Below are 14082 nucleotides of genomic sequence, written 5' to 3'. Positions count from 1 at the left end.
TATCTTTAGTAACCAAAGTCTAAAGATTTAAACTTGATATGCAGAAAAATGCCATGTCAAGTCCATCATACCTGATTTGTTGCTGAGGTTCAACTAATGTATTGGTTTGTTCCAGAATCCAGAGGCCACTCCAAGCTTTAACACAGAGTGAAACCCTTAGGTTGGCCTTGGTTGCGTGAGAAACCTCTGGATGGGGATGACTGGTTTTGCTCTGCACGGGACAGTTCCTCCCCAGGCTAAAAACTGTTCTCTGGGAGCAGTGGACTGAGGTATATACTGTGTTCAGGTATTTGTTTGGGGAGGCAGGTAGGAAGGACCCTATTTTTTATGTCATATTTCTATTGGTAATCATCTCTCTATAAAAATAAAGAGCAAATGGGTTGCTCCGGGTCCTTGATACCAACATTTTGCCCACAGTTATCTCTCTCAGTGATACTAAGACCAACAAAAAAGAACACAGGGCTGAATTCACTGTGAACACAAGTATTAGAAGTGACTGGCAACTGTGATATGTAGCAGAAACTGGGACTTGACTTTGGGAAAAGTCTTTCAGGCTTGATTTACTCAAAGCAGCCTGTAGAGAGCTAGAATTTGGATACACTGTTTTGGATCTATCCGTTTACTTTTCTCCATTGTCCACTGACTTTAATTTTTATACTCAAAAATAAGGTGAGGGAAAAAGTCTCCAACTCTATCACAGAATCTCCATAAAACCTGAGGGCATACTCAAACTTCCCATCAGTGTGACCATTATGAACTCAAAATTAAATAACAAATAAATAATGGGTAGCTAATGAGAGGTTTTTTTTTTTAAGGTAGTAAAATAACATGACCTCAGTGATTTCTTAGCATAATGCTGATCTCTCAAATGTGGGTAAAATCCCATTTAGAAGGAAGATTTGGAATCTTACATAAAAATCAAAATATAACATGCATTAAAACAGAAAATTCTTAAATACAAAAAATTCAAGTGACCATATCCTTACTAATATTAATACAAATAAAATTACAATGAACATTTTAGCACAAAATGCAGTTCATTTCTAGTTAACACATTGAAATAATTGATACTCAAATTCTAACTACTATAGCACAGATGTCTGAAGAGATTCATATATGTACATGTGCTTCAAAGTAGAATTTGGCTTTGGGCTAGTAAATTTATTCTAACCCACAGTATTTATGACTCTTAATTTTGGTTGTTTTTACTAAAAAACAAGGAGAAAACAAACATTTCTGACACGTGGATCAATCAGAAAATAGCTAAGAGTTATTTGTATATTTAGTAAGAAACTATTCTAAAGCTTTTGTTTTACTTACCTAGTTCTCTAAATAAAAAGCTCTTGGGTGATACCATGTTTCCCCAAAAATAAGACCTATCTGGACAATCAGCTCTAATGCGTCTTTTGGAGCAAAAATTAATATAACACCCAGTATCATATATCATATCATATCATATCATATCATATCATATCATATCATATCATAAAGACCGGGTCTTATCGTAAAATAAGACCAGGTCTTATTTAATTTTTGCTCCAAAAGACGCATTAGAGCTGATCATCTGGCTAGGTCTTATTTTCGGGGAAACACAGTAATCTACTGTTCTAATTAAAGGAAAATATTATAACCCTTTCTCCAATTCCTATTTCAACTGGAAGAGCCACATCATTATTTTTTTTTTTAAGGTTTCTTCTGTATTTCGTATTTTTAGAAATGTCAGCAATATTACTTTACATAAAATACAAAGCAACATTAAAAGTATTCATTTAGTACTGGCATTCAGATTTTGAAGATATACCTTTATGATGAAATAACAGTCAAAAAACAAAATGTTCAGAGGAACTGTCAGAGTAACTAGCTATTTAAAAATCAGATTTATGACCCTTTATAAAAAATTTTAAAGCTATGCAGGTTTACATCAATGTGCTCCTAGTTTGGAGAATAAGGTACTGTACCGAAAAACTGAGACCTCATCATGGGTCTTCTTAACTTGACTCCTGACAACTTTAAAAGCCAAAATATCTACACCATATGCTGTTCTCAGGGTCAGTACTATGGGATGTCTTGTAAAAAGGTATTTTGGTATTATTGCTAACAAAAACACCTTGGACTGGATCCAAGATGCACATGTGTTATAAATAAATTCTGCTTTATGGTAAGATATGTTCAAAGTACAATTTAACAAATTTACCATAAAGTGTACCTAAGTAAATAATAATAAAGTACTCCTTTAAAGTAAAAAATATGATGCTGCTGCAGAAGTATCCAGTTCTTAATACCACAGTTTAACATGGCTGATTTGATATCATTCCCTTAGTCCTGTGGAATTTTCTTGATCTTTCAACGTCTTATAATAGTGACCTGGCACTAGTTTAGGTCTATAAAAACATAATTGTCACAAGTCACACAAAAACACGATAACTAGCACAAATTTCTGCACCGCTTTAAATAACAACTATAATGTATAACGCTGCAGAGAATCCAAAGCAGCACTCTAAATGCTGGATATTATTGAATGATGGTAAATCAGAATTATTTTCTAAAAAGTGGTACTAATGTTAATTTCAAGTAGAACATAACATGAAATTACTTCATGAAATATAGTCTCATTCTATGCTCTCTTGACAATACTCCCAACAGAAAGCTTCCAGTCTATTTGCTGTTTCTTGGCTGATGAGGCATTCATCCTTTAATTCCCTGATTGTCTTCCTCAATGATTTTTGGAAACGTTTTTCTCGGTCTAAAACATTCTGCAGACTTTTCTTGGTATCCTCTAGCTCGCTGATCACATGATCTAATTTATGCTTAAGTTTCTTTGGGCTGTCCATTACACTGTAGCTATGTTCCTAAAAACATAAATACCAAGTTAGTAAACCAGACAGACAGGTAGTTAACTAAAAGCTTAGACAAGAAGTTAACCAAAAGCTTATAAATAGACCTCGGCTGTTTCTGCATGTACTTTGCTTAGAGAAGATCTTTAAGTTGGTGATCTAAGAGGTTTAAAGAACATAGGGAGTGGAAGCAGTATTTCAGGTATTCGGGCCTCTTTCGTCTCAGGCTAGGCATATGTGAGCAGTGCAGAATCCTGTAGAGGGAAGCACTTCTCATTTGGAGGTAGGTATCTGCTTATGAACACTGTGACACTCACAATGTCTATATACACAACTTTTAGTCCCTAAGTGTGGGGATGCTAAGTTTTGGTTTCACCTATCAAACAAACGTAAATTGTTAAACTAGTGACTGAGTTACTTTATTTTGATGCATAGTTGATTTCATCAGAGAAGACAGGAAAGGAGCATTGGATCAGGTCCTCAGGCTGGGTGCTATGGGTTTAGAGAGGACTCTGGCTTTGGATTTTTAAAGAGATCATTTAAGTTCTTTCAATATTTATTATGGTTATGCTTATGCTTGCTGGGTATACATTTTTTCATTTGAAAATAGGGAAACTAACACTGACATATCCTATAACGGTACTATAAAGTACTTTTGAAAAGCTGTTATTTAATATTGAAATTGGTGAAGAGGACTTTTGCTTCCAGCCAAAATGAAGTAACAGAGACTGGACTGATTCCTATCTAAAAAAATCCAATACACGGCCAAAGACATACAGAAAGTTTTGAAGATATTGGATATCAGGGGAGGAAGACAGCGATTGTGAAGAGATGGGAAACAAAGAAATGACCCTATGATCGCCCTGGCTTACTGCCTTGAGAGAGTTTCTAGGCCTCAGTGCAAGGAGGGGAACCCAGATCTTCAGAGGCGTCCCCTACAGCATTCCTCTGAGTAAGATCAGAGCATGTGTGTGGGGAACTGCTCAAGGCTGAGGAAAGAACGACCAGAAAAGATTAGGAGTGCCCTGTACTCACAGGGCATAGCCACTACTTCCACCAGCCAGGCTAGAAAGCTTCAAGATTCATGGGTCATTGAGTAGAGGACACAAAAGTGTCTTGCCTCGGGAGTGGAGAACAACAAGCCCTAAACTGAGCACTGCCCTAGGCCTGCCCAACAAAGCAAAACCTGAAAGGATCAAATAACTTAATGGCATGCAGAACAAAGCTCAAGAATATAGGATACAAAAATATCCAGCATCCAGAAAAGTAAAATCCACAAATTGTGGCACACAAAACTTACTAGGCATGTAAAGAAACAGGGAAATATGAGATAAACCAATCAATAGAAACCAACCTAGAACTGATGCAAATGTTAGAATTAGTAGACAAGGGAATTAAGAAAGTTATGAAAACTGTATTCTCTACGCTCAAAAAGTTAAGTAGAGACATGAAAGATATAAAAAAGAATCAAACAGAAGAGCTAGAGATAAAAATTACAATGTGTGAGGTGAAAAATACATTGGAGGGAGTTAATGGCAGATCAGACATTTCAAAAGAAAAGATTACTGAAGGTGAAGATACAACAATAGGAACTGTCCATAATGGATGAAGAAACGGGAATATTAAAAAAATAAATAAGCATAGCATCAATGAGTGGTGGCACAATTTCAGACAGCCTAAGATACATGTAATTAGAATCCCCAAAGGAGAAGGAAGAAAAGTTGAGATAGAAATAAATATTTTAAGAAATCACAGCCAATATTTTTCCAAGTTTGATGAAAACAATACACCCATAGATTAAGAAGTTCAACAAATCCCAAGCACAAGAAACATGAAGAAAACTAAACTAAGGCACATCATAATCAAATTATTCAAAATCACTGGAAAAGAAAAGTTCTTAAAAGCAAAGAAAAAACAAATGATAGGTACAGAGGATAAAGATGACAGATTTGTCATTAAAAACAATGCTTGTGAAAATACAGTGAAGTAACATCTTTAAAGAATTAAAATCAACAAACAAATCCCCAAACTATCAACCTAAAATTTGATATCTAGTGAAAATATCTTTCAAAAAAAAGGGATAAATAAAAATATCACTAAATGCTGATATTAAAAAGGAAGAAGCCTCAAGTCAATACCTCAGTTTCCATCTTAAGACACTAGAAAGATGAGCAAATTTTACTGAAATAAGTAAAAGGAAATAATAACGATGAATAGAAATGGGTGAAGTAGAAAACAAAAACAACAAAAAAAGAAAAATGAGAAAATCAATGAAAACTAGTTCTTTGACAAGATCAATAAAATTTATAAATCTGTAGGCAGACTGATCAGCAATAAAAGAGAACAGAAACAAATTATTAATATCAGAAATAAGAGAGATATCCCTACAGACTCTATAGGTATTAAAAGGATAATAAGGAAATATTATGAACAATTTTAAGCTAATAAACACGAAAACTGAGATGAAATGGACAAATCCTTTGGAAAACACAAACTACCAAGAAAAACTTTCCCACAAAAACTCTGGACCTACATAGCTTTGCTGGGGAATTCTACCAAATATTTATAGAAGAAATAATTTCAATTCTATATTAGCTTTTCCAGAAAATCAAAAAAGGAGACAATATTTTTTACTTGTTCTCTGAAGTCAGCATTATTCTGATACTGAAACCAGACAAAAATATTAAAAGGAGAGAAAAGTACTGACCAATATCACCCTTGAACAAGAAAAGATTCTAAACAAAATTTTAACAAATCTACTCCAACAATATACAAAAAGGATAATACATAATTAAGTAGGGTTTATTCCAGGAATGCAAAGCTTGTTTAACATTCAAAAATCAATTGATGTAATCATATTAACAAGCTAAAAAAGAAAAATGATACGATCTCTCAATAGATACAAAACAGCATTTGACAAAAACTAACATTCTGTTGTGATAAAAACTCTCAGCAAACCAGGAATGGAAGGGCACTTCCTTAACCTAACAAAGGGCATTCACAGAAACCTACAGTTAACATCATATTTAATATCATATTAATGTCCTTAATGGTGAAAGACTGATAGTTTTCTCCTAAAATCAGAATCAGGGCACGGACATTAGCTCTCAGTGCTACTATTCAGCATAGCCCTAGAGGTTCAAGACAGTGCAATAAAGCAAGAAAAAGAAATGAAAGGCCGCTTGGTGGCTCAGGCAGTTAGAGCTCCGTGGTCCTAACTCCGAAGGCTGCCGGTTCGATTCCCACATGGGCCAGTGGGCTCACAACCACAAGGCTGCCAGTTCAATTCCTTGAGTCGTGCAAGGGATGGTGGGCTCTGCCCCCTGCAACTAAGACTGAACACGGCACCTTGAGCTGAGCTGCCTCCCGGATGGCTCAGTTGGTTGGAGCGCGGGCTCTCAACCACAAGGTTGCCAGTTCAATTCCTCAACTCCTGCAAGGGATGGTGGGCTGCGCCCCCTCCAACTAGCAATGGCAACTGCACCTGGAGCTGAGCTGCGCACTCCACACTAAGATTGAAAGGACAACAACTTGACTTGGAAAAAAAGTCCTGGAAGTACACATTGTTCCCCAATAAAGTCCTGTTCCCCTTCCCCCAATAAAATCTTAAAAAAAAAAAAAAAGAAATGAAAGGTATTCATACTGGAAAGGAAGAAGTAAAACTTTTTAATGACAGACAACATGATTATCTATGTAGAAAATCTAACAGCCTCTACAAAAAAAGCTTTGATCACTATTAATATGTGAGGTTAGCAAGTTTGCCAGATACAAGATCAAAATATAAAAATCAACTGTATTTCCAAATACTAGCAGTAAGTAAAACAATACCATTTATAATAGCACCCAAACATATAAAATACTTAGGGATAAATCAGTGAAAGAACAATACACTGAAAGCTACAAAACATCTCTAAGAGAAGGTAAAGACCTAAATAAATGAAGAGATATAATGAGTTCATGGGTTGAAAGACTTAAAATAGTTTTATTGAAATGGCAATTTTTCCCATATGAATCTGTAGATTCAATACAATCCCATCAAAATTACAGCAGTGATTTTTGTAGAAATTTAGAAAGTGATTCTAAAATTCATATAAAAAGGCAAAGGACCTAGAATATCCAAAACAACTTTGAAAAAGAACAAAGTTGAAAGACTAACACTACCTGATTTTAAGAATTATTATAAAGCCATAATAATCAAGATAGTAAAACAGATATGTATATTAGGCCTGGTTCTAACACGAACAGGCAATGAGATGAATAAATAAATGCAAGCTTGAATATTCCGTATGTGTATGACTGTTTTTTTTTTTAAAAAAACCTAAAGACATAACTATTTTTTAAATTAGATATTTCCATACTGAAAATATATGGGTTGGTAGATGAGGGTGAACGGGATCAAATATATGATGATGGAAGAACTGACTCTGGGTGGGGAACACACAATATGATATATAGGTGATGTATTACAGAAAGGTACACCTGAAACCTGTGCAACTTTACTAACCATTGTCACTCCAATAAACTTTAATTAAAAAAGCAAATATAGTACCTAAAGGGAGGAATTAATTATTGCTTTTTCTTCGTTGAAATATCCTTGTGAAAGCATTCTTTGAACTAAATATGTAACCAAAGGATTAACTACCTCTATATTATTGCATTATAATGGCCCTGGTAAGCAATGTTATTTTGGATATTATGTATTTAAAAAATCTCACACATCTCAACACCTAGCTTTTCAATAAAATTTTGAAAGGTTTACTACTAATGGAGAGGACAAATTCATCTTAATAATATCAACATTAGCACAGTAAGTAATTTTACTTACAAAAATGAACTGGGATTGAAATTCTTCAGTATGCGAGGAAGCACCACCAATTTGGTGATTGTGGTTTGTGACTGGAAGGGATTTGAGGGTGAAGTTTTTCCTACAATGAAGCTTTTCACTTTTCCCCTGTTAAGAATAGTTAATAACAATTATTATAGATACTTCTGCCCTGTCTTAAACTTTTATCCTTTCTTAACTTTGTGTAGTAAAATTAATACATTTCTTTTCATGGAAAACTATTTTTAAAAGTCAGTAAATTTTAAATTGCCCTGAGATTACTCTAAAGGAACTTCCCCCAAATTATTCTAAAGTTCACCTGGAAACACAAATTTTCCTAAAAAAGAAGAGTGATAATGAGGGAAGATATGCCCTTCTGTGTATTAAAAACATATTACACAGTAACAATAGTAAAAATAGTTTGTAACTCTCCTAGACAGAAAAATCTAGAAATAGATCAAGTAGATAAAAGCCTTTAGGATAAAAAAAAGGCATTCTAAATAAGTGGAGAAAGTCTATAAATCATGTAAAAATAAACTAAGAAAAACAGTTATACATAATAAAACATGATGAAATTCTATGTACTAAAAATTTATGTAAAGATGAAAACCATGAGGAACTAGAATAAAATATAGGAAATATTTATATAATCTTAAGGTGGGGAAGGCTGAAGTTAGACAACACAAGAAAAAATTAGAATTGACTACTTAAAAAAGTATGAATGAAAAAACAACAACAAACCAACCCCATTAATTAGAACTAAAGACAAACAACAAAAAGTAACTGTAACAGAGGTGGCAGTTAAATGATTCATATCCTCAATATATAGTATTGCTACAAAATAGCTTAGAAAAAGCTGAAAATAAGAGGAACCTGAATAAGTAACACTAAAAAAAGAAATACAGATGGCTAAGAAACACATGAAAAAATGTAGAAACTCACTAATATTCAAAGATGAATTAGAACAGTAAGATGTCATTTTTGCCTATCAATTTTAGCAAAGGTTAAAAACACAACTAACAATGAGGATTAGGGTAAACAGACATTTGTATGCATTGCTAGTAGGGGGTAGATTGGTACAAGCTTTGTGATAGGCCTTTGGGAGATCTGTATCAGAAGCAAAAGACTTAAAAATGTATATAATTTTTGATCCAAAAAGTTTATTTCCAGGAATTTAGTTCGAGGAAATAAGGGTACAAAGATTCAGCTACAATAATGTTCATTATAGTACTGTTTAAAATTGTGAGAGATGATAACGTACATATACAATAGTGAGGGCTGAGTACATAAAACTGTTGTTCACATAGGATCAACTGCTATATAGTCATCTAAAATGTTCTATAGAGCTGACACCGCCAAGCACTACCGTGTTTCCCCAAAAATAAGACCTAGCTGGACAATCAGCTCTAATGCGTCTTTTGGAGCAAAAATTAATATAAGACCCGGTCTTATTTTACTATAAGACCGGGTCTTTAATATAATATAATAATAATATATTATTATTAATATATTTTAATTTTTGCTCCAAAAGACGCATTAGAGCTGATTGTCCGGCTAGGTCTTATTTTCAGGGAAACATGGTATCAAGGATACGGAACCAAGAAACTTATATGCTGATGGTGGGACTATAAATTGGCAAGACACTTTGGAAAATTACGGCAATATCTTCTCCACCTGAACATACACATCCTAGGACCCAGCAATTCCAGTTCTAACAGAAGTGTACATGTACTCTGCAGAAATGTGTACGTAAGTGCATCAAAAGACAGACAAAAATGTTCGTAGTTGCACCATTCACAATAGCCCCAAAGTGAAAGCAACCCAAATATTCACCTACAGCAGAATGGAGAAATTACAGTTTAATTATACAATGGAATATTGTATTCCATAGAAATAATGCAAGGAAAATAAATGTACTACTATCAGATCCTACGACATGGATGAATCACACAAACAACATGTTGAGCTAAAGAAGCCAGAATACATACTGTATGGTTCCACTTATATAACTGACAGTGATAGAAGTCAGGTAAGCAGTTCTCTTTGGGGGTGTAGTGGTTGGGAAAGAGCATGAGGGAGGCTTCTGGGGCCTCCCTCTATATCTCGGTATGAGGGGAGTTACATGAGTGTATTCACTTTGTCAAAATTCACTGGTCTATGTACACACTTACAATGTGTACACTTGTCCATATATATATATTGTACGTCACTGTAAAATTTAGTTTAAAAACTTCATGTTTTATATAGTATTCTCTTAAAAAATGTGATTCATGGATCTGCAACACAATTATGTGGGGTGCTTGTTAAAAAGTGCAGGTTCCTAGACTTTAACCCAAGCTTACTGAATCAAACTCTAAACGAAGGGCACAGGATTCTGCATTTAAATAAGCTCCCTGGATAAGTCTTATGTAGGCTAAAGTTTGAAAGCCATTATTGTGAAAAAATATTTAACATCGTGGTTGAGTGGATTTGTCTGGGTTCAAATCTAGCCTCTGCCATTTAATAGCTGTGTAACCTGGGGAAAGGTATTCCGCTCTCTGGGCCTCAGTTTCCTCAACTGGTGAAATGAGAACACTACTAGCATTTATCTCATATGATTGTTGTGAGGACTAAACGAGTGAATATATACGTAAAGTGCTTAGAATAGTGCCTGGCACATAGTAAGCACTATATGAATGTCAAAAAAAAAAAAAAAAAAAAAACAAGGAAGAGAGAGAAGCAAATTAAAAAAAAGGATATACATACAGTGTAATTCCATTTTTGTAAGACTATATAAATACCTATATATGAATTTATATACAAACATACACATGTATATAACTGGAAAGAGACATACACATCAGAGTATTAACAGTATTATCTCTGGATTATGTGATTATTGTTAATTTTAATTTTCTTTTCCTTTTATCTAATTCCCTATAATGAAACATTTCTTTATTAGGAAATAATTTTTGAAAGTTAGTAACTTATGGTTTATTTGATTTACTAGGCCCACATTTATTAAGGTCCTCTTAACATTACAGATAGGTAACACCTTACTATAGGAAAAAAACCCTTTAGAGCAAATTTCACAAGATATCGTACAGTTATTAATATGGAAGAAAGTGAGGCAGTCTCTACTTGATAACTCAGGTACTGCAATAGGAACAACTTCAGAAAGCGACCAAGACTATCTGGGAGCAGGTACACTTCTGAACTACTTCCCTTGTTTCCAGCTGTCAGGAAGGAGATACATTTCAATGGAGGTTCATTACTATTGTGGGAACCCACAGGTTCTCCCTGAAGATTCCACATTGGAATCAGTCAGTCTATAGTATCTGGAAGCAAATACACTTCGGGTATGTGAAGTCAAGAGAGGTCCTGAGGGTGAGGCAGCCAACCTATGGCACCAATCACTGAGAAAAAACATAGAATTCAACTAGAGTTTACTTATAGAATCCTTTTATTTCCTTTTTTCTGATTTCTTCTATCCTTTCTTTCTCCTGTTCTTATCTCTTGGTTTTCTTCCTTTCAGTCCGTTCTAGGCTTTAAGCGTGAATGTATGTGGCTCTAAAAGTGGACTTTGGTCATGTTAGAGGTGATGCTCTTCACTTTTGTTCCAGGGCGAGGAGGACTGCCCACTTGGAACTTCACTGCAACCCTCTATGTACCTCCATTTTTTAGACACAACTCTTGAGTTATACCAACTCATAAGGTGAGTCCACTTCACCAAACCTTAGTAATGTACAAATATTTCCGAGTGGATACTGGTAAAATACTCTTACGTATTACAAAAGCTGAAGTAGCAGTTTACAAATTTAAAAAGAAAGAAAAGGCTTTAAATGAATAAGGAAACAATAAAAAATGTTAGCAAGTGTGGTAAAGCTTCTTCAATTGTACCATAAAGAATGAGTAATGATGGTAAGCAGTATCTCATAAACAAACCTGTAAATGAGATGGGGAATCAAAGATAGAAGGTATGACTCCAGGTTTCAGTTTAATATTTGGAGCACTTTTGTCAAAATCTGTCTTCTTAAAGTGCCTTGAACACAACACATCTCCTTTCTTAGGCTCCCAAATGCCTGAAGAATTCACATCAAGTCTTTTCATTGCTAATACCCATTTTCTTTTGATGTTTTCATCTGTGGGGAATCTAGTAAAAAATTACAAAGAGTATTTTAAAATTAAACACTATTGATATTATACTTGAATTAAGGCTGTGACTGAATTGATTCCTTAACTAGTTTGCTGTTACTCTTGGGAAATGGAATATTCAGGAAATCATCAAGATTCATGCTTTAATAAGTTTCAGTTTTAATAGTCAGATTTTTCTACCAAGCATGCTGCAGACATAAGGCCCTCATTAAAATTTTTCTCATCAAGAAGAAATGTTTCAAAGGATATTTAACACCTTATAGTAAGATCCACAATTGAAGGTTTTTCTTTGTCCATAGATGATAAAAAATATCACTGGGCCTTTTCCTATCTGAAGTGATATCCAGAATTTATCTCAGATGAACAGAGCCCCTTGTATTTTTCATTCTTCTGTCAGCATTAGAAAATTGCTTAGTACAGCATTGAATACACAACAGGTCTATAAATGCTTAGTTAATGAATGCAGAGAATACCTGCAGATTTGCAGTTCTGGAGATCAGAACTGTTTTGAGATTTTGTAGCCAATAACTGTATCTTTTCCAAATTTTTTAAGCTGGTTCAAATCCTTTCCGGAATAAGGTAGGGTACACACACTAACTTTTTATTTCCTCATACCTAGCAAAGTAGTAAGTATATTTTCGCTAGCACATAGCATAATGCCTGACACAAAAGCAGCAAGAAAATCCTTCTAGCAAATGAATTATTATTAAATCTTATTGCTCCTTCTTTCCTGTGTTGTCAGAAGCATGGCTAAAATACTATATCAGGATCAACCTGATTTATCTGCATTAAAGCAAAAGAAACATTGGTTTGAACTTGTAATTTATATTTTCTCTCTTACAACCTAGGCTTGACCTATTCTAAACAGAAAGGACTACATTTGGGCAAAGATCCTTCTTTCGTCTAGATTGTAAACTACATGTAAACAACACTGAATTTCTTTGAAGGTATGTTAAAATGCAAAGTAATATTAACAAATGTGAGTTTGGTGATATTTTTGTTAACCAGCCTCTGATACCTTGGCAGGTATCTTAAACTTCTAAACTAAATTATAAGAGGTGTAAAGGTATCACTGTAACTTCAAATTTAACTAAAAATGTTATTTAAAATAACCTGGGAACTACTAAAGTTCAAAACTGAAGATTGAAGTAGAACTGTCTTTTGCTTTTTATAATAGTCAAAAGTACTTGGCTTAACTACAGCAAAATCTTACACATGAAATGTCAGTCCTTTTAACTTGGAATTTGGCAAACAGCGAGAAGCACATCCAATGGCCGAGCAACATTTCACCATGATTTTAGCAACTCATAACGGAACTGAAAAAAAATTAAAATGGTCAGAGTTAGTAACTTCAAAGCTAAGGGGTACATATTTACCTTTCCCAGTGCGTTTTAGGTAATGTGAAATCATGTTAGAAAGCCAAATGCAAATATTTTCTTCCAACACCTGCAGCTTTGCCCATAAAATTTTCCAGGGATTTGGATCTTTAATAAGGCAAGTCACATTTGCCTTTAAATTTGTAGGCTTGTATATTTCCCTTCCACTTCTTAAAATTACCATGTTCTGTCACATGGCTTTTGCATAATAAGCATACTAATTCCCCTTTCAGCTCAAATGTTGCTTCCCCAGGGAAACCTTCCTGACACCCAGATTGTCAGATCCCCTCTAAGTAATAGCTCTCGTAGAACACACACTTCTCCTTCCTAGCATTTCTCAAAGTTGTAATCTTACATTTATTTCAGAGATTCTCTAATTAATGTCTTTCTCTTCCACCAGTCTGTGAGTTCATGATGGCATGGTGGAGCGTGTGTTTTTCCTCATTTTTTGCCCCTACGGCTTAGCTGGTGACTGGCACATAGTAAATGTAATACATATTTTGAAGGAATGCGGGGCAAGCAAAGGGGAAGGGGACGAGGAAGAAGCAGTTCCAAGCTCGGGTGAGGGCCTGGGCGACCAGCAGTAGCAGCGCGCGGGAGCAAAGATCTGCTCTTAGCCCAGGCCGAGCTCCGCCCCTTTCTCCAGGCTCCCGGCCTCCGCAGGGAGAGAGGGAGGGGCCGCCCTGTCACAGGTGCGGATGCGGCCGGAGAGGGTCCCTTCCTCGGGGCCGCCGGGCGTCTCCGCGCCGCTGCCGTCCTCGCCCCGAACCACGCCCAGGGTTTGGGCGGGTAGCTATTGCGGGGAAAAAGAAGAGGCAACCTAAGAGTTATTACCGTTAGCAGCGAAGGAAGAGACTAACGTCGACGACAGAGATTGCATCTCCCTTCGCTTCCGCCCCGTCGCCCCGGGAACCGG

General features: G+C 35.3%; 1 protein-coding gene across 1 annotated transcript; it reads right to left on the bottom strand.

The window, feature by feature from the left end:
* Nucleotides 1–1542: 1542 nt before the first annotated feature.
* On the bottom strand, nucleotides 1543–14080 carry THAP6 (THAP domain containing 6). The gene is made up of 5 exons (XM_033106333.1): nucleotides 14001–14080; nucleotides 13004–13106; nucleotides 11581–11788; nucleotides 7660–7785; nucleotides 1543–2849 (listed from the first exon to the last, which is right to left on the bottom strand). The coding sequence occupies exons 2-5, from the start codon at nucleotides 13081–13083 to the stop codon at nucleotides 2610–2612; spliced, it is 654 nt and encodes a 217-aa protein (XP_032962224.1). The 5' UTR covers nucleotides 13084–13106; nucleotides 14001–14080; the 3' UTR covers nucleotides 1543–2609.
* Nucleotides 14081–14082: the final 2 nt, after the last annotated feature.

Source organism: Rhinolophus ferrumequinum, chromosome 5 (assembly GCF_004115265.2).
Source record: "Rhinolophus ferrumequinum isolate MPI-CBG mRhiFer1 chromosome 5, mRhiFer1_v1.p, whole genome shotgun sequence".
NCBI classification, from domain to species: Eukaryota; Metazoa; Chordata; class Mammalia; order Chiroptera; family Rhinolophidae; genus Rhinolophus; species Rhinolophus ferrumequinum.
This window is presented reverse-complemented; position numbering and strand designations above follow the sequence as displayed.